The 20202-nt window shown below is 37.0% G+C and overlaps 1 protein-coding gene across 3 annotated transcripts in view; it reads right to left on the bottom strand.

Moving 5' to 3' along the window:
* Window positions 1-751: 751 nt before the first annotated feature.
* The window catches only part of DPYD (dihydropyrimidine dehydrogenase), an 845662-nt gene continuing 826211 nt past the window's right edge, over window positions 752-20202 (bottom strand). For all 3 annotated transcript variants that reach the window (XM_079105431.1, XM_079105432.1, XM_079105430.1), the window contains 3 exons: window positions 19716-19859; window positions 5607-5747; window positions 752-2093 (listed from right to left, as the gene is read on the bottom strand). In XM_079105431.1, coding sequence (XP_078961557.1) covers window positions 1923-2093; window positions 5607-5747; window positions 19716-19859 — 456 coding nt within the window. In that variant the 3' untranslated portion in view covers window positions 752-1922. The remainder of the gene's footprint in view (window positions 2094-5606; window positions 5748-19715; window positions 19860-20202) is intronic.

Genomic DNA, 20202 nt, shown 5'->3' on the forward strand with positions numbered 1-20202 from the left:
GCTTTTGAGAGATGAAGGTAGAAATCTCATAAGTGGGATGAGTGCCCTTGTAAATAGGCCCACAGTTTATTCATCCCTTCTACCAGGTGAGGATACAATAAGAAGATAACATTTGTGAACCAGAAGGCTAGCCCTTAACAGATATTATATCTGCCAGTGAGTCAATCTTGGACTTCCTCAGCCTCCAGAATAGTGACAAAAAAAAACCTGCTATTGTTTATAAGACATCCAGTTTATGATTTTGGATACCAGCTCAAACGGACTAAGACAGGGAGCATTCATACCCTGGACCCTAGTCGAGTGCTTGGTACATGGTAGTTATTTGATCATCGTTTGTTGAATAAACAATGGCTGGATGAAGAAAAGGGGAAAGGCTGGTGGTATAGTAAACATAAGCAAGGGCATCTAGAAATATAACTAATTAGTATTTTGACTGGGAACAGGTTACTTAGACTTTATAATCATGCCCTCATTCATTTGGGAAAAATGGTAGTACCTAACTTTGCTCCTTCTGAAGGATGCATTTGGGCACAGTAGAACTGAATTCATTAGAGAAAGAGGGTAAGAAGGACAGGGAATGACATATTTGAAGAGCTATTCTTCACCACCCTTATTAGATTTGAACTGGCCTTATACATACATTTGGATGAAATTCAATGTAGAACTAACCCAAACCTGCTCCATCTCAAAATCTAAAGGGTTGACATGAAGTTGCATTAGCAAAAGAGGCAACAAAAGACCACGTCTAAAATACTTTATAAAATTTTATTTGATATTATTCAATCATACAGATTTTTAGATCTTGCATTTGCCATAAAAATATGCCACAGATTGTTACTTTCTGATTTACTACTTATAAATTCATAGTAAAATATGCCATAAAGAAGAGATAGTGAATTTGTCATGCTATTTATTGAGTATGAAAATAGAGAAATAGAAAAATATTATTTATTAATATCAGAAAATAAAATTTTTTCTTTTATTCTATGACTTGAAATTAAACAAAAATGGTAAAATAGAGAGTTGTCAAACTGGTTTCACGCATTACATGTACATTATCAATACTATATTTTTCATTCTTGAATAATGAAGTAAATGACTCAGCCCTGTGTAGTTTGGGCTTTGTTTGAACATTAATTGCTATAATCATGAAGGTTACTATTAAAAGCAGACAGAGCAGATCTGTGCACGGCAAAAGGGTGGCATTAACCAGAGCGCCATTCTAACATCTTATTTCATTAGGAACGTAGTTTAACTATTTAAAGAAGAATGTCATGTGGTCCACTGGTGAGCAGTTTGGACACCTGTCTTAGGCATGAGTGGTAAATATTCTCCCTTTCAGTACCTAGCAAAGAAGCTATGTCAGCGAGGGGTCCTTCATAAAGTTCTATAAACCCTCTTTTAGACTTTCTTTTCCTGCCATGTAAATAATTATTTGACTTTCTTCATTTGTACTCTGTGGTGCTAATTACATTTTCTGAGAAACAGTACTAAAAATGAAAGGTAATTTTTAATTATAAAAATGTTTCATTGGAAACATTTTCTTGCATGTTAAAGTGTATTTTGTTCCAGAATACTTAATTTCTTTTACAATTAGAAATCAAAGATGGAGCGCAGCACAGGGCTATTTGGAAATTATCACAGTAATTGCCATGAAAAAGTTAATTTTTCACAATAGACAACTGACAGTGAACATCCAATTAACTGCTACACAGTTATTTAACAGCTATCCTCAGAAAAGAATTATTCTATTTTATGACCCTTAATTGGTCACTGGCATTAGACATTTTTAAATTTAGAAATTCAGTTAGAAGTTGTATATATATTTTAATTTGGAAAGAACTGAACGCAATGATCACAATTTTAAAGATAAGCATATGTAGGTGACACAGAAGTTCACAGCAACTGTCTTGCAAATCGCCTTAACACACCGGCTTCACAGCTAAGGGTAAGCCTCTCTGTGGTTCATAAGGTGTTGTCCTGGAAACCATTTTGATGCAGTCGATAATAGGGCAGACACTGAGACAGAGAGTGCAGCCTGTACACTTGTCAGTAACCGTGGGCAGGTGGGTTTCCGGATCAAACTGTATAGCCTGTAAACAGAAATAAAGAGTATTAATGCCACTGCCCACCAGGGTCAAGAACACCCCCATCTTATCATCAACATTTTTCTCCACTGCAATGGAGCTATACTCAGAGACAAGCACGGCCAGCACCACTGTAGTGCAACTATAGCAACAGCTGAACTGACAGAGGAGGGAAAAAGAGAGAGAAACAAAATCCTTTTAAATTAGAAACAGAATGTTCAAAATTCCTTAGAGGTATTTTCCTTTCCTGTGTGAGGGAATATTTCATAGCACAGTACCTCTCCAGTTTTCTTTGTTCTGAGCAGAGCTCCAGTCTTGCCCATCCAACCAGGATGGGGCGTCTTCCACCTGAGGATGTTGGGGTGTTTTCACACACTCTCCTTTTCCTCCTCACACTCTCATTCTTGACAGTGCAAGGTGTTACTGTCAGGTGGGGTCAAGAATGCAACTGTTTGAATTTCAAATAGTGCATGTAGTTCTTACAAGAAAGCAGTAGAAAAAAATTGGCTTTGAGGGGTGGGGCAGTGGGGATGGGAAAGACGGTAGAATGAGATAGACATTACTACCCTAAATGCATGTATGATTACATTACTGGTGTGACTCAGCACCATGTACAGTCAGAGGAATGAGAAGTTATGCTCCATTTGTATACAATGTATCAAAATGCATTCTACTGTCATGTGGAACCAATTAGAACAAATAAAAAATAAAAATAAATAAATAATACACACACACACACACACATTAGCTTTGCATTTTGAGAGGATTTCCAAGCTACTTCTAGGCATTGTCCCACCAAGGGGACAAATCATTGAATGGAGAGCCAGGACAAGTGGTGTCCCATTGCCAGGACTGCTGGTGTCCCACCCTGGCCCTGACAGTCCTCAGTCATAAGAACTAATGATAACTTCTTGATTTTTCTTTCAGTCTAGGATAAATAATAAAAATACCTAGTGTGAAATGAGGCTTGAGAGTTTTTGTAGGTTATAATGATTTGCCTGTTGGAAACCATTTCAACAGTGGGAGCAATATGGGAGTCCTCAGGGGAAGGCACAAGTTTCTACCCAGGAAGTACTTCAAGGCAGCTGTGTGGGGCAGGTGGCGGGAGCAGGGAGGAATTAGGGATATACAGTCTCACTTGAAGAACAAATACAGTGTTTTCACTCAGACTGTGTACCAACTTGGACTGACTAGGTAGGGGCTGATGGTAATTATGTGGGACCGTAGGAGTCCCTGCCTCACTTACCCTTTAAGACCTGGTCTGCAAATCTTATATATTTTCTTATAATTTTTTCTTATAATTTTCTTATATATTTTCAAATAATTCTTATATATTTCAAATAATTCTGTGATTGTGATTTTTCTTCCTGTCTCATATTTGTGTTATAATTCATCTTAATACACATACTCATCTTTTGGTATTCATTGGGGATTGATTCCAGGACCCCCTGTGAATACCAATATCTGTGTCTGTTCAAGTTCCTTATATAAAGTGGCATAGCATTTGCATATAACCTACACATATCCCTCCCATATACTTTAAATCATTTCTACATCATTGTAGTACCTAATACAATGTAAATGCTATGGACCTCATTGTTACTGTATTCATTAGAGAATATTGATGAGGAAAAAAGTCTGTACATGTTTAGCACAGATGCAATTTTTCTCCTGAATACTTTTGATATGAGGCTTGTTGAGTCCATGGATGTGGAGCCTGTGGCTATGGAAAGCCAACTGTGATATTTTGTTGTTGTTGTTAGTGCTGCTTAAAAAATTCACACTTGAATGATGTTACATGTAACCATAATTTTTTTCCTATTTCCACTGTAAATCATGATCTTTGTTTAATATACAATAGGTTTGATTCTTAAGGGAGTGATCATATTATATTTGAACAGTAACTATAGCTATAACAAACCATAAGAAAATTTGTTCACATAAGTTGTTGTTGAGCTTTGTAAAACATTTCAGATTGCTGATTAGATGAGTAAAAGTGATTTATTTTCCTTATGTATTCCCATTTTATAAGCAGCAATTCCATGAAGTAATTGACAAAAATGATAAAACTTGTGCTAGAAAGTCTTATACTTTGAAAAGTTGCAAAAATGGAAAACTTCATATCAACTGAAGTTTTAATTTTATATTCAACTTTACATTCAACCAAAGTTTAAATTTTCTATTTTTAAATCTTTTGAGAAAAAAGAGCCAAAGAAGCACTTTCCAAATTTTTTCTAACATATAATTGTGGTCTTTTTTTTCATTAACAGGACTCTTAATACTAAAGTTGTTTAAGGCTAGAATTCCAAGGTAGGAGTTATATGCTAAAATTTAAGGTATTACTACCATGATGCTATGATAGTTCTAGGACTTTACTTTTTAAAGATGGGACATTTTCTTATTTATCTAGAAAATTCCATCCATCATTTCTTAAAAAAATCTTATTTTATTTTATTATGCTTCTGTATATCTTTAAAAATTACTAAAAATAATATCATTCAACAGGTTTTACCAATTTTAGTAGGTCAGTTTTTAGCAAATTTTAAAATTTGCTTTCTCCAAACTCCACATATTAAAAACATTCTTTCACTTTCACAATGTATCAGGTCCTTGAAGAAAAAAATTATTTAAAGATACTGTTACAGTAATTTTTGTATTATTTCTAAAATTCAACTAGTTCAAGATCATTGTTGTGTCATGCTCTGTTAAAAACAGCAGTTTATAAATGCATGGGAGATAAATGAAGAGGCAAATTAAAAGTTAAGAAGTTTATAGGATGTGTTTTCAAGAGGACAACCCACCCCAAAGAAGCTGAATCCCCAGTTCATTTGTTTGTTTTCTTTCCTTTTTTTTTTTTTTCCTTTTTCTCTCTTTTTTTTTTTTTTTTTTTTTTTTTTGGTACTATGGCAGACTCTGAGCTGAGGAATAAGGACCTGGAAAGTAACCATGGCTCACTTGATGTGGCAAAGATTACATCTTGTGGGCTTTACCAGCAACAAAGAATTCCTGGGACCAACCTTGAAAACTACTTGTTGAAAAGGGCTTTTCCTTTTTTACTGTAGTGTAAATGCAATCAGCATAGAGTGGAAGAGAATTCTCTTTAGGCAGAAGGAATCAAGCCCTTTCAGGATAACAGCAATGAATGAAGGTTCTGCCTTCTCTTAGTATCAAAGCATATGCTTTACTCCTGTCTATCATTTTGTGTGAGTTTCTTTTCAGCTGGTTTTCTCCCTCCAATTTTATGAATGATGAAATGATATTCAAATAATACTGTGCACTAGAGAGTGGCATAATTAATATGTCGTAATTTTTCTTTAAAAAAATAAAAACTATGCTACAAGGACAGAAAGACGTGCATCTGCAGAGGAGCAAGACTTGGCACATCTGGTTTGTCCTGCACACTTAGCAACAAAAGATGCTTTTCTCCCCCACTTCCACTCCCACTTCCTAAAAAAAAACTAAAAATAAAAATCCAGAGAAAACATGTCTCACAGCATCTTATTCCAGCAGGTTTCTTACCTGGTAGCCAGAGTCATTACAGGTCATGTAGCATTTACCACAGTTGATACACATTTCTTCATCGATCATAGCCACAACCTGCTCTGTGATGCTCAGTTCACTGTATGCTCCAAGGTACTGCAGTGCTCTTCCGATTACCTCCTATATAACAGACACCGGATTTCTAATAACTTGTTTTAAAACATTTCCATGTAATAACTAATATAAGTTCAAATTTCCATGTTTTAAAATAATGTTGCAAAAGAACACATTAGGTATTTTAGTTCTTAGATTAATTTTCCATAATTGTAGCTTACATATTTCTGATAGATGGGCAATATGCACATCAACTTTAGAAATGAAATACAATTGACTACATTCAATATGTTTTCTACTGGATACCCTAAAACAGAATTTCAGAAAGCGGGAAGAGGAAATGACACCCTTTCATGTTATTGGTGCTTACTTTTTCTCAGGTTTGGATGCCAAAAGATTTCAAAAGTAACGCAAGATGTTAAAAGGTAATATACTTACACTAGAAAACTTTAGACTTCTAGAAATGTGGGGAATAAAAATCCAAATCCTATATGTTTATATCCCTGTATTTGAATTCTAAATTTTCATTTAGAAAAATGCTTTGAGAGCACATTCACCTGTCGTGTTAGAAGAATATATTGTATTATTTAAAAATTATAACTTATGCTAATTCATTAGGTTGATCCAATAGTTAAATTAAATGCTCTTTTACTTTAAAGAACTAATGTTTCTTCATTCATTGCTGAAGATCTTTCATGCAGTTACACATTGCTTTGTTCTCCATATTAACTGGAAGTATGCTTAATATGTGAAGCACAGAGGATGTTTCATCAACAATAAGAAACACTTCGTTTCACAAAACAAAACAGAAGAATGTAACAATGTTTGTCAAATTAGTATGCTGTCAAGATTTTCTGCTTTTGTGTTTTAACTTTTAAAATAAGAATCTTTTGTTTGAATTCAAGGTCCATGCTGGAGGAGGTTTTGACTCTTACTTAAAGCCATCATTCTATATTCTCTTTGGTATTTTACTTTCTGCACTTCTTTTTACGACCTTGGTTACCCTTCTTTACTTTATTTTCTACTTGAGCTCTAAATGACAATATGCTCATTACCATGAGCTTTCGAACTGAGACCAAGTTTACATTATTTATACAGTTCATTTGTGTACTCTCAAGCTGTAAGAGGATAGGAAAAGTTTCAATATTGTCTTGCCTATTTTCTTTGCAGTGTGTTGAAGTTGCCACTCCAACTATACTGCAGTCTGTTTGTAGGTGGGCACTTGATGTCCGAGTCAATATGGCTGTCCTGAATTGCTCTCACAAGCTCAAGGTCCACATTTGTCAGCTACATGATGAGCCTCCCCTCTGAACACTGGTAGTGCAGATTCACCACTCACTGAACCTACCTATCATTAGGAATGTAAAACTGGATCTTCCTACAGACATCCTTGTTTTGGGAACACCATTAGAAATTTTCCAGTCATGGAGAAGCTTAGAATTTCAATTATATTTTACTTAAATTTCTCCCCTCCAATATCTCCTTTGTTGTCATACCCTGGGAGTTCTGGATCTGCAATATCTTTTAAATTCTCTTTCTTTGTTTACTACCATCTTTAAACATTATTCATTAACTTTCAGTCATTTCTAAAGGAGTTATAAGAGCCTTCCTGGTAATTGTCCTCCTCATATTCTTCCTTTCTCACTCCTCCCTGTACAATCCTGCCATCTTAACCATGGTTGTAAAGGGACACATGAATTTTCTCACTATCCTGCTCAAACATTTGCTAAATTAAGTCCAGGCTCACCAGGCTGGCGTTTTAGGATTCCTATCAAGTTGTCTTTTTCTGTGTAATTTCTCACTTCCAAACACCATTCACTTCAGCTGCACTAGATGCATCTGGGGAACATCTGACTCATCTAATTTTATGTGGAATCCTCTTGCCAAAGTACCTTTTCTTCTTATCTCCAGTTTGAAAAAATCCCATATGTATTTCAAAGAATCATGGTTTAGAAGTGTCTCCCCAAAGCTCATGTGGGAGACAATGCAAGAATGTTCAGAAGTGAAATGATTAACTTACGACAGTTATGGCCCAACCAGTGGATTAATCCGCTGACGGGTTAACTGGGGTAACTGTAGAGAGGTAGCATGTGGCTACAGGAAGTAAGTCACTAAGGGCAAGACTTGGGGGTTTATATTTTGTCCCTGTGAGTGGAGCTTTCTCTGCTTCCGGTTTGCCATTTTCTGAGCTGCTTTCCTCTGCTGCACCCTTCCACCATGTTATACCTCACCTTGGGCCCAGAGCTATGGAGTCAGCTCACTGTGGACTGAAACAATGAGAGAAAATAAACTTTTCTTCCTCCCAGTTATCCTGTGGGTCATTTGGTCACAGTGGAAAAAGCTGACTGAAACAGAAATATACTTCAGTTGTCACCATCTCATGAGAATTTCCTCAGTTCTTCCTTCTCTTTTCCTAAGTGTCAACATGTGATCTCTCTTCCTCTCCCTTTTTCTCTTTTCTCATCTTCTCTTTCCTTTCCTTCTTCTCCCTCTCCCTTCCCCATCACTTACCTACTTTGCTATTTCCTTTTCTCTCTTTCTTTTGCTGTTTTTCTGTCTCTCCCTCTCTTCCACCCTTTCTTCTCTTTTTTCCTAATGTTCAGTGATATTTTATTATGTGAAGTTAATAACAGACAACTTTTGAATCTTTACTGTATTTTAGTCCAGTGCCTTAATTTCTAAACATTTTCTCAGTTAAAGCTCCCATGCATGTTATGGAGGATTAGATGACTGTGATTTAAGATATAAAATTAAGTAAATGGTGAAGCAGGGATTCAGACTAGTGCTGCCTGACTTAGAATACCATGATCATAAGCATTCCACTAGGTAACTCGTTTTGTTATTCTCTATTTAGCAAGTGTTCATGTTATAGATTTTCTAAAGCTAGCTTCCTGAGTTGCAATCTTTTAGTGGGCTTTATCTTTGTATTAAGTGGTTTATCTTGCTGTTGTAGATGATTGAAATGTGATGGCTACTCAAATATTTGTTGAAATAAATTTATCTTTTGTATATCTATGTGCTAACATAGAGTATAACATTAGGCACATAAGTGGGGTAGTATTTTTTATTGAACATTTATATTTATATGAAATTTTCACATACGAGAGTTAAGAAATCTAAACATATTTAATATTTTCTAAAGATATTTTAAGATAGCAAATGTATGAGGTTGCTATCACTGTAAAAGACTCTATACGTGATAGAAAATATATTTTTCAATCAAGTAAATAAATCAGTCAGAACAGTTGTTTTATTGAATCATATCTTGATGATTGAAATCACAAGTAAATATTCAAAAGATGAATTATCAGGAAACTCCTGGACAGTCATCAAGCTTTAGAGTTTTTTAAAAGATAAACAACATATATACCTATGAAATCTTATTGTAGGAAGCAAGTCCATATTCTTTGCACATTAAATATGCCTTTTATTCTATATTGCAGATTTGCTGCTGTAATTTAAAAACACCATTACTTAATGTGAAACCAAGTGATACATAGTCTTTAGAGCCTTTAATTAGCACATGCTATTAAAAATTCATTCCTCATTTTTATAGTTCTTTCAGAAAATTTTATTTATTTATTTAATCTGAAAGTGGATAAAATAGTGACACTATTTTAAATCATTTTAGGAAGTAGTATGAAAGAAAATGAATTATCATTTTATATGGCTGAAAATATAGACATTGTTTAAATCCCAAAGCCTCCTGGTATACTGCCAGCTTATGGTACCCTTGAGTATATGTCTTGGAATTTGGACCTTGCAGAAAAATCCATACAATCAGGAGAGCATACCTGGCTACTCGAGTCCCTCTTAGATACATGTCTGTAGAGATTAGGGAGCCTATACTCATTATTCCATAGAGGGTGTGGATACACAAAGGTTTCGCAGTCTGTTGTAGCCTTTCCTGATTAATGGAACTTTTTAGGTGTGGATGTGTGCAAGGAGAAAGTAATGCTAAATACTTGAAATTATAGATGTATGATTTGAATACAGGTGTTCATAGAGTTAGCATTATAAAGGCAAATGGAATTTCAGAATAATTTCTTTCAATTAATTCTTTGTTCAGGATATTCAATTTTTTTTTTTTTTTTTTTTTTTTTTTACTGTAAATCAGTCAGTATTTCTGCTTGATAAAATGTTTAGGACCAAAGAGTGAAGAACTAGAGGGTCTTGCTCCCATTCCTGATGTTTCATGCTTTCTGCATTAGGATTTATATAAATGTATTAATTTTTGACCTTTTTAAAAAATAGTTGAAGTATTTTTAAATGGTGATTGTTACTTGTCATGTTAACTATTCTTTCTAGCTTCAAGTCTTCACATTTGATTAGCATACTTCATATAATTCCCATAAACACGTACTCTTCGAGGGCCAGGACCAAGGATAGCATATTGTGGGCAATCACTGTAACTTCTAACCTAAAGGGATCCACTATTTAAATTATTTGGATGTATAGCTGGGCACAGTGGCCCCCACCTTCATTCGGAGGCTGAGAGGGAAGGATCACAAGATCAGGGTCAGCTTGGGTAACTTGGTGAGACACTTGTCTCAAAAAAATGAAATATTTAAAAAATTGAAAACAGCAAAAAGTAAACTATTTGCTGTTGAATTACATAACCATTTCTTTATCTTCACCACTATAAATGTCACATGTTTTATACCATGTTCACTCCTTGCCTAATAAACCTATCCAAATAGGAAATAAGACAATTTACATATCTTACTGAATTTACTCTCACAGAATTTATGCTGATTCTTAATAACTTCTTCCTTTATTAATGCTCTGAAGTCAAAAGTTTAATGATCTTTGTAGAATTCTTTTGGGATTAAGTCTCAAGCTTCCTGATGTATTCATATCTTTTCTTCACTACCATCATCCCTACCACATCCACCTTTTGCTTTTTAAAAATCCTGGAGCAACATTTATTTTTCAGCAGTGTGGCACTGTAATTGCATACACAAGGACTTTCAAAAATACAGCCCAAAGCTCATTCTTGATATCCTACCTCATGCCTTTGAGTGTGGAGACAGGGAAGGGGCTGTGCACTTAGAAAAGGAGGTGTGGACTCTGCATTCAGAAAGCTGGTAACTGAAGATTCAGCTGAAAATGCTGAGATAAGAGGACAGAGGCAGACTATGATCCAGAAAATGAAGTAGAAGTTTGGCCAAGAAATAGGTCAGAAGCAAGTGAACATGGGGAGAGAGTGTGGGACGTGTGGGAGCATTAGTGAGAGTGACGTTTCAGTGCAGATTCTGGCCTTGACCCTGACATTCTTTCTGTGTGGGGGTAGGCCCAGGCTTCAAAATAGTAAGCTCCAGAGCTTTGGGTTTAAATTGATTTAATGAAGCTAAGTGTATTTTTATGATATCTGTGTCTATCTTTGGCTCTAACTCTCAAATACGCTTTCCCTGACCCTTTTCAGTTCTAAGAACATTTTGTACAAGGATGCTGGTGAAGATAATAGGAACGGAAAAGTCCTTCTCTCTAATTGTAATTTAACAATATAGCATCCTCTGTAAGTAGTGGGTGTATTTTTTTTTCTCTTAATAGACAAAAATAAATTTCTATTTTTCATCGTATTTCCTCTAAACTCAATTCACTTGAAACTTTAGCACTTCTGTCCAATCTTAAATCTCAAGGCTATGCATTTGTATTCGTGTTTGGTAACATGGTGTCTCTTTTTGCATGACCATAGAGCACTGGGTTATCCAAATGTTTTGTGTTTTTCTTACTCTTTGGGCAAAAGTGAGTATGTAGTCAAATTTTAATGGACATCTTCTCCTTCGTCTGGATCCATCTTCAGGTTAGAATTGTTGACTGTGGGCTTGTGAACTTCTAAAACTGAAGTTCCAGAAATTAGATTTTCTACATGAGGGACACTTGTATATATAAGTGCAGACTTCCTTTTCTTGGTTTGATAAACTTTAAGTTAACATGGAATGGTTACTTTCTTTCAGATTTCTATAAGGAGCCAGAAATAAGCCTGTGAAGCTAGTCCTCTCTTTTGTGAGAATAAATCTCCAAAAAGGTGTTTCAATAGTTTTTCAGATGTTTTACTTTCAGTGGAGTTGAATTCGCATCTGAAGTCTCTAAAGTCCTATGTGGTTCCTCTATCTTGCCTGTCCATATTAACCACCTGTTATGAGGTCTCTGTTGTAGTCCCGGGACAACATTTCTGTTTTTCTTTCATTTCCCTCTCCTGCAGCTGCTTCCTCCATACTTCACTCCCAGGTTTGGGCATTTCCATGCCTGTGTTCATCTTTTTGACATATACCTTTCCCCACTTCCCAGCCCCTTCCATTAGACCTATTTATTTTAAGTAACATATACTTTTCCATTGCCATATTCCAGTGAGGAATTACATCTCAACAAATCTTCCAAAGATTTAACAGATGATTTTGACCAAATTCTGTTACATTTTTAAAGTTCAGTTTGGTAAATTTTCATCTGCTATTTGTTGGTATACACACAACTGAGAATATTAATGCTGGCCCCAGCCCATTTCTCTGGTATCTTCTGAAAATTGCTGGGCAAATCTGCCACTATTTTTCTTTCCACACCATCCCCTTTATGCTGCATAGTATCTAATATGGTCTTACAGTTTTATCTGAGTACTTTTCTCCTTCCTTTCAGAATTCAATTGAAATAATAAACCACTCGATCAGGCTGACTGGTCTCCTGCCAACACTGTCTTGCCAGTCTTATGAGATGCAGTCCATCTCTTATGAGAAGCAGCAGGAAGAAGAGATGAAAACATCACTAGTGCCCCTAAACCATTTATTTTCCTACCCAGAAATTCAAAGACGTTAGAGATACATCCTTGGCTTCATAAAGAGATTGAGAATTCATTCTCATATATATCAACAGAAGTGGGAAGCATTTGGGGGACTTTATAAGTCTTGGCAGACTCTCAAGTCTCTGTTATACACTGCCTGGGAATAAAGCATATTTCTCATTTAGCTGAGCCAAATGTGCCCACTGTCACTTCAGTTGTCTTCAGTAAGGGGACGCTAGTCCTTCCTGAAGGAGGCACTCGCTGCTTTCTTTTCTCTAGTACAGGTGTACCTGTGGAATATGTCTTCAGCAGAAGGAAACCTTTACCCCCATTGTGGGAGGCTAGCTCTACGTTTCCTCTTTTATCTTGTTCTTCCCCTTCAGCCTTCTGGCCCTGGTTCTAGTACCTTTTCTTTCCTCAGAATCTTTTTCTTTCTGTTTCCTTCACAGATTCCGTCGTTTCATAACAAAGCAACATGAATGACACATGTTCTGTTATTATAAAATGGAAATCAAAAGGCGAAGGAGATAGGAGGAAGCTGCCTGGATGCCAGGCTGTGCCCTGGGCCGAGATCATTCCCGGGGTAGGACTGAGGACTCCTGAGGCCAGTTTTCAGATTCTAAGGAACAAGGAGAAGTAGGATGGCATGGTGCAAAGACTTTTGGTTCTCCAGGACCCTAGTTATCCTGTGGCATTGGGAACAAGCACTCTTGATACTCCAGCTGGAATTCTTAGTGGTTTCACAGGTTTGCTCTTTTATATTGTGTTAGGGTTAATCAAGATAACTGAGTTACATTCCTCATTATCGCTTCGAGTTCTGTCTGTTCTATGAATTCCTGTGAACAAAAGAATGAGTTTGCCACTTTGACACCACTGTTTCCTTGATCCAGGGGCTGAGCATGGATTTAAGGTCCTATGGCTGCATGTTATTACAAGATTGTTTGAACATATGCTTAACATGCAGATTTGCTTGAAATGCCACCTTTTTCTCCGCCCCCCAACCCCTGTGAGAGCATAGCATGATGCTTAATTGCTTAATGGTTCAGGTTCTAGAGTTAGATTTTGGAAGCAAATCTTGGCTTTGATATCTTCCTAACTGTGTGACCTGGGGCAAGTTATTTAACCTCTCTGTTTGTCAATTGCTTAATCAGTAAAATAGAAATAAAACAAGTATCTCATAGGGTTATTGTGAGGCTTACATAAGCTAATTTATAAGCACATAGCAGTGCTTGAAACCTCATAAGAACTCAATAAATATTAGCTTTTATTATTAATTCTCTGCTTAATTAACACTAATTTATTAAACTCCATTTTAAATATCACCATCTCTGTGAAGCTTTCCACAATTACCCGAGGCAGAACTAATCCCTTTCACTCCTGTGTTTTCCCAGAGCATTTTGTACATATTTGATTGAACTGTAAATAATTTTTAACATGTGTCTTTCTCCCTTGCTAGACTATGAGCTCCATCAGGATATTTTCCTTTCTTTTTAAAATTCATGTTATATTTCTAGTTTCTAGCACCATTCCTGGTTACAGGGAGTGCATAATAAATAAATGTGAGTGGTACATCTCCATGGTGATCACAAAAATCCCTGAGCCTTGGACCATGCCTGGTATATCTTTGGGGTCTTCCACAGTCCTCAGCACACCGCTGGTCACAGAACCAATACTCAAAGAATACTCGCTGATATGGAAATTACCTGCCCCCGAGGGAAGAGGCAATTAAATCATGTCTGAGGCTTTTGAAAGAAACATAGAACAAAAGGTAAGCTCTATTCAGCATGGCTTGCTTAAAAATATCATCACATTTATAACTGGGGAAGATGGGGTAGATTAGAAACTTGGATACTTGGCCTCCAAAGCTTGTTCAGACAAGAGGGCCTTAGTTAACTCCGTGGGACACTGGGCTCTTCCTGTAGCAGGTGTGGAATAATAGACTGTGGTGGCTGAGAGGAAAGACACAGCATTATCATGGAGTTTAAACTATTACGCAGAGGAACCCATGAAGAGTCCAGCACGGAGGAGAGAAGAAACAAGCAAAAATAAACAGATGGGTGGATGGAGCAAACTTTAAGCATGCACAGAGGCAGCTCAGGCCCTCTAGGGGAAAGGAAAGAAGGAAACACTGTGGAGAAAACACAAGCGTGATCATGAAGCAGCAGAGGGAAATACATGGCATACTCAGGTGCTTGCTGGGAAAAAAACTAACAATGAGGAGACAAGAAGCAAGGTCCCAGGCACATGCAGAAAGAAATGACTCTTACAGGGAGCGTGGCTGTTAATTTCAATGGGCCTGAGCAACCGCACAGCCATGTCATCCAAATGGGGTCTAAAGTAACGGGAGAAAGGGCAGAAGACTCATACCAACCCGACGGTAAGCATAGCTGCTTCCATTTGAATAGAACTGCGCTGTCCACGATGCTTCCACACGCACCCTTTCATTTAAAACAATGCAGCGAGGCCTTCTGACATTATCTCCCACTTACTTACCCTCTGCCAGTCTCTCGCCTGGATTGTCACAATAGCCTTCTCACTGGTCTCCCTGCTTCTGTCCTTGCCCTTGTATCACCACTGTAGCTACAGAGATCTTTTGCAAAAATGAGGCATCTTTTACATTCTCCTTTTCAAAAAGCCTGGGTGGTTTCCTGCTAAGGGCTTTCCTATCTCAGGTCTTCACACTTTCTGTTCCATCTGCATGGAAGCTCTTCCCCAGATGTCCACATCATCCACCCCCTACTTTACCAGGTGTTGACTAAAGTGCTGTTTAATCAGGCAAGGGTGCCTGACCAGCCCCTCTAGCGATTTCTGTTTTCCTAATCCTGCTGGATTTTCACCATAACACTTGTCACTGTCTGGCATATTATGTATTCACTTGCTTATTTATTATTGTCTCTTTCTCACTACTGAAATGCAAGCCCCAGCACAGCTAGGGTGTTGCTCACTACTGGATTGCCAGTGCCAGTAACAGTGCGGGAACCCAGTGGTGCGCATGCTGCTGCTGCTATCTTGACTGGATTCTCCCTGACTGCACCAGAGACAAAATGAAACGAAATATATCCTTGGTAGAAAAACAGGTGCTTTCTGACCCTGTGGACCGGGTCCTCATTCATAAGACTTTTTTTTTTTTTTTTTCTTTATTCCATGCCATCATCTGGTTACTCTTCTATGATCATTTTTTCTTATTTGCTTCCCTAGACATCATCATCCCCTCATAGGGGATTAGGCTAAGTGAGAAATAAGAAAATATATGTGAAAATTCTATCTCATGTCTGGCACACAGTAGGTAATTGAAATGTCGGTTCTTTCTCCTTTGTACCTTCCAGGATACACCCCCAACTTTCTTTTGAGTTTGTCAATTTCAATAACCACAAATCTAAAACTTTTATCCCACACCAAAAAAACTCCATTACACTTAAAGGCATGAAGCACAAAACCCTGATTGTTATGTTTTTCTGTTTCTCAGTGGAACCATAAGGAAGCTAGTCATGGTAGTCCTCTTAGTCTTGCCTAAGTTAGTCCTTTAGCCTTCAATATAAATCCTAAATCTTGGGGGAAGAATGAATAAGATATTACTTTCCTCTTTCTCTAGCACCATGCACTCACCAAATGCAATACCATACTGCAACTTCCAACCTGGTTGACCTCCAGAGCCTTATGTATTCCCATCATTCTTGAGTCCATTTTAATGGACAAAATGAAAACAGGTGGTCACTTAACTTGCAATATCCCCTTTAACCTGACCCTTCCTACAAGATTAAGTAACAACTACTTAGGACATATTTGGTGCAGGCACCATGTTGAAAGCACTTCAAACATTATTTGATTTATAGCCCTATGAGGCAGATTCTTTTATTATCTCCATTTCACAGATTAGGTAACTGAGTACTACTAGAGGACAATGTCATGGTTTGAACATAGGCAGTGTGACACAGTAGTCCTGTGCTTAATTTAGGAAACTCTTTTACCATAAATGTAATCTGCTAAAACCTTACAAACTTTGCTTTGTATTTTAATGAAGGAAATAGTTTCTTAAGACTTTTTTTCCTGACCACTTCTTTAAATATGAGTATTTAATAATTAAAAAAACCAAACAGTTAAATCCAAATTCAGTTTTATGAGATGTCTGTCCCTCTTTGCTATGGTTTGAATGTGTCCCTCAAAAGTTCATGTGTTGGGAATTTAACTTCCACAGTTTTATGTCAATGGCATTTGGAGGTGGACCTTTTAGGAGGTACTTAGGACTAGGTGAGGTCATGAGAGTGGGCTTTATAAGAAGGCAAAGAGAGATTCAAGCTAGCAGGCTTGCTGACTTTCCATATGATACCTCCACCATATTATGATGCATGAAGAAGGCCCTCACCAGATGCGGAACAGATGCTGGTACCAGCTTCTTGAACTTCACAGCCTATAGATCAATGAGTCAAAAACTCCTAGTCTTTATAAATTACCCAGCTTCAGCTATTTCATCATAGCAACAGAAAACACATTAAAAACACACCATTATGCAAGAGGGCTTAAGGTAATGCCTGGACCCCATTCATTTCCTAGTTGTAAGGATACAGCATCTTTATGAAATAAAATTATGCAAAAAGAGGAGCAATATACACCTGAGATTTTTATGTAAAATAAAGAGTAGGAGAATCAATAGTTTGTTTTAAAACATTACACTTAGGTATAGAAAAAAGAAGAGAAGTTTATAAATCTAAATTTTAATAGTGGTTAAGTCTAGATGGAAATGGTGATTTTATATTAATCTTTATGCTTTTAATATGAAACAAAAGCAAAGAAATGAATGGAAGGTAGAGAAGGAAAGAGAATTCCTGTCCTGTGGTTTCATATTACAACTCTCTTATTAGATAACCATTTCAAATCAAGTGAGTAGTAGTATAATTACCACAAAACTCATTTGTCCTGATACTCTCACTAGTGTTCTTCTTCTCTAAAACATAGGCCATCCCCTACTCTACACAAAGGCTTATAGAAAGCAAGATGAAGTGAGCAGTCATTTATCATAGCAAATTTTAATTCTTCATTTTCCAAGAAGATAACTGCACTTACGAAAATTGAAAATGTCCTACCCCAGAAAACTCCAGCATGGTTGACTACTCCTGTGTTTTCCGATAAGGCACACCATCTGTCTAGAACTAACAACAGGTGGATGGGTATGGAGACTCAGGAGAGGGCCAAGGTCATATAAAACCCACCAAACACAGGAAAACTGCCACAGCAGCGGCTTCATGTGTGGGCACCGATGTGGTCCTAGGTGCTGTAACATGGTATCCACCATGTCCTCAGGTTCCTGTGGCATGTGACCCCAAGGATACTCCACTCTAGATAACCTCTAAGATGAGACAGCCCAGGAGAGGAAGGTGAACCTGAATCATGTCTAAGAAGAATTTCTCTCTCTTTGACACTTTCAAAAAGCTTTACTTGTTTTCCTGACTTGTCATTTTTGAAAAATCCTTTTATGTTTGACTTTTTTTTTGGAGGGAGGGGTGGTAATCTACCAGTTTTCATTCAACCACACAGGAGGTTTTCTGCTTGCTCTGTTTTTGTTTTACTTCTAGGTTATCAACACATTCCCTGAAGTCTGAGGGGAATGGAAAAGGTCAAAATTCTTTAAAAATCACTTAGTGCTTCTTTTCTTTCAAATATAAATAATATCTTCCTTTTGGAATACCTTTCCAAAAGGAAAGGATTCCTAGACGTGGAAATCTTAAACTTCACTCAAATGAAGTAAGAAGAGTGACACCCGTGAGAATTTCCCAAGTCCCAAAACACGTCTGAAGACCAGGAGGGAGGCTTGTGATGGCCGGTAGGACGTGGTCTTCTCTTCTCATTGGTGTTCTGTTCATCTTTTTCATAGTATACAATGAATTTAACAGGAACAGCTCAAGAAACTAGTTGGGTTGATTATGCTGCCAGAAGTCCCAAGTGTTCACTTTATTTGGCATTATGGCATTGAAATGTGGTAGCCTGTGAACAGCCACTTCCATTTTTACTTTCAGAACTTGGCATTGCTTCAATTTTGTGATATCAAACCTAACTTCTACTGTTTCTAGCATAGGATCCATTCTCCCCTATACATGGAGGGAACTTTTAAGACATTCGTGTCCACTTGACTCTCACTCAAGATGCGTTTCTATGAGGTCTGCTTGAGAGCACCAAGGGCGAGCTCTGCAGCTGATGCTTCAAATAGTAAAAGCAACATGGAGGAGGCTGTCGCCAAACCCAGAATAATCAATTTCCTTCACTGCAGACCCCATTTTAGTGATGGCAGTTTAGGACAGAATACTGTCAAATGACACCCCTTTCTTCTTTGTTAAAACAACTGTTTTAACAAATGCCATCTTGGAAGAGGCAGGACTTCTGGGTGTGACTCCCAGAGGACAGCTGAGGGATCCTGTGATGTTGGGGCAGTTTTGTACCTTGACTGTGGTTGTGGATACACAGACTTAAGTATGTGACAGAAAATTACACAGAACTAAACACACGCACACACATGCACACACACACACACACACACAAAGTAAAGTGGAGAAACTGAATAAGGTTGGTGGTTTGTGTCAGGGTGAACACACTAGTTGCGATATCAAACTTCTAAATAGGGGGGAGGGGAGGCTAGATGAAGGGTACCTGAGACTTCTCTGCATTATTTCTCACAACCATTTGTGAACCTACATTTCTCTCAAAATCAAAAGTTTAATATAAAAGTCAGGAAAGGTAGCAAATATACACACCATTCTGTCTTCATGGTAATTTTTGTTTTACCCAGACTATAATCTCTGAGATCCAAATCAATGTATGGGTTTTCCTGAGACAAAACCAGAGAAATCATTTCCAAAATATAAAACACCATATTGATAATTGATGTTACATACTGATAATTTAGCTGTTTTGCATGACTAATATGAAATTTCTTGGTGTTTTTGGTGCTAAAATTACTGTGGATTACTTGAAAAGACAATTTACCTTAAAACCCCCTGACACCTTTAATACATTCAAAAGTTTTCATTGAACACATACCTGATGGTTCTCTAAAAAGTATAAAATATTCAAATAAAAGTGCAAAACATATAAATCAAAGATGTCATTTAATAATTTAAATATTTTCACTATAGGCAAATTTTTTTACGCTTTCAGAATACTTTAAAACATTAGTAGTACATTTAAGGAAGAAATAAACACTTAAATCATATTTGTATATTTAAATAGTACAACAGACATCCTTATATATTTAGTTTAAGTTTTACCTTGATAGTAGGAATAGGCCTTTTAGGTATAAAATATTTTCTCTCAAGGGGTGAAAAAGCTGCATTTTGTTCTTTCTGTCTAATCTTGTTCTCTGCTATGATTTTCTTGCGCTGTTCAAGAAAAGGTCCAAAGCTTGGCAGTTTCTAAAGGGAAACATGAAATTAAGAAAGCATGTTAAACCATGTGTTGGCATACACCTCTAATCCCCAGCTCCTTGGGAGGCTGAAGCAAGAGAATCGCAAGTTCAAGGCCAGCCTGGACAAGTTAGCAAGGCCATGTCTTAAAATAAAAATTTTAAAAAGGACTGGGGATGTAGCTCTGTGCTGGAGTGTTTGGCCCTGAGTTCAAACAAAACAAAGCAACATGCTAGCTCATGCAAGAGAAAAACGAGTGAATTTAAACACATATTTATCAACAAACAACTGTGTACTTAGGGATGGTTTCATGTCTACTGTAACAAAGTCTTCACTCACTCTTGGACTACTA

The sequence above is a fragment of the Sciurus vulgaris genome (genome assembly GCF_902686455.1).
Source record: "Sciurus vulgaris genome assembly, chromosome: 1".
NCBI lineage: Eukaryota > Metazoa > Chordata > Mammalia > Rodentia > Sciuridae > Sciurus > Sciurus vulgaris.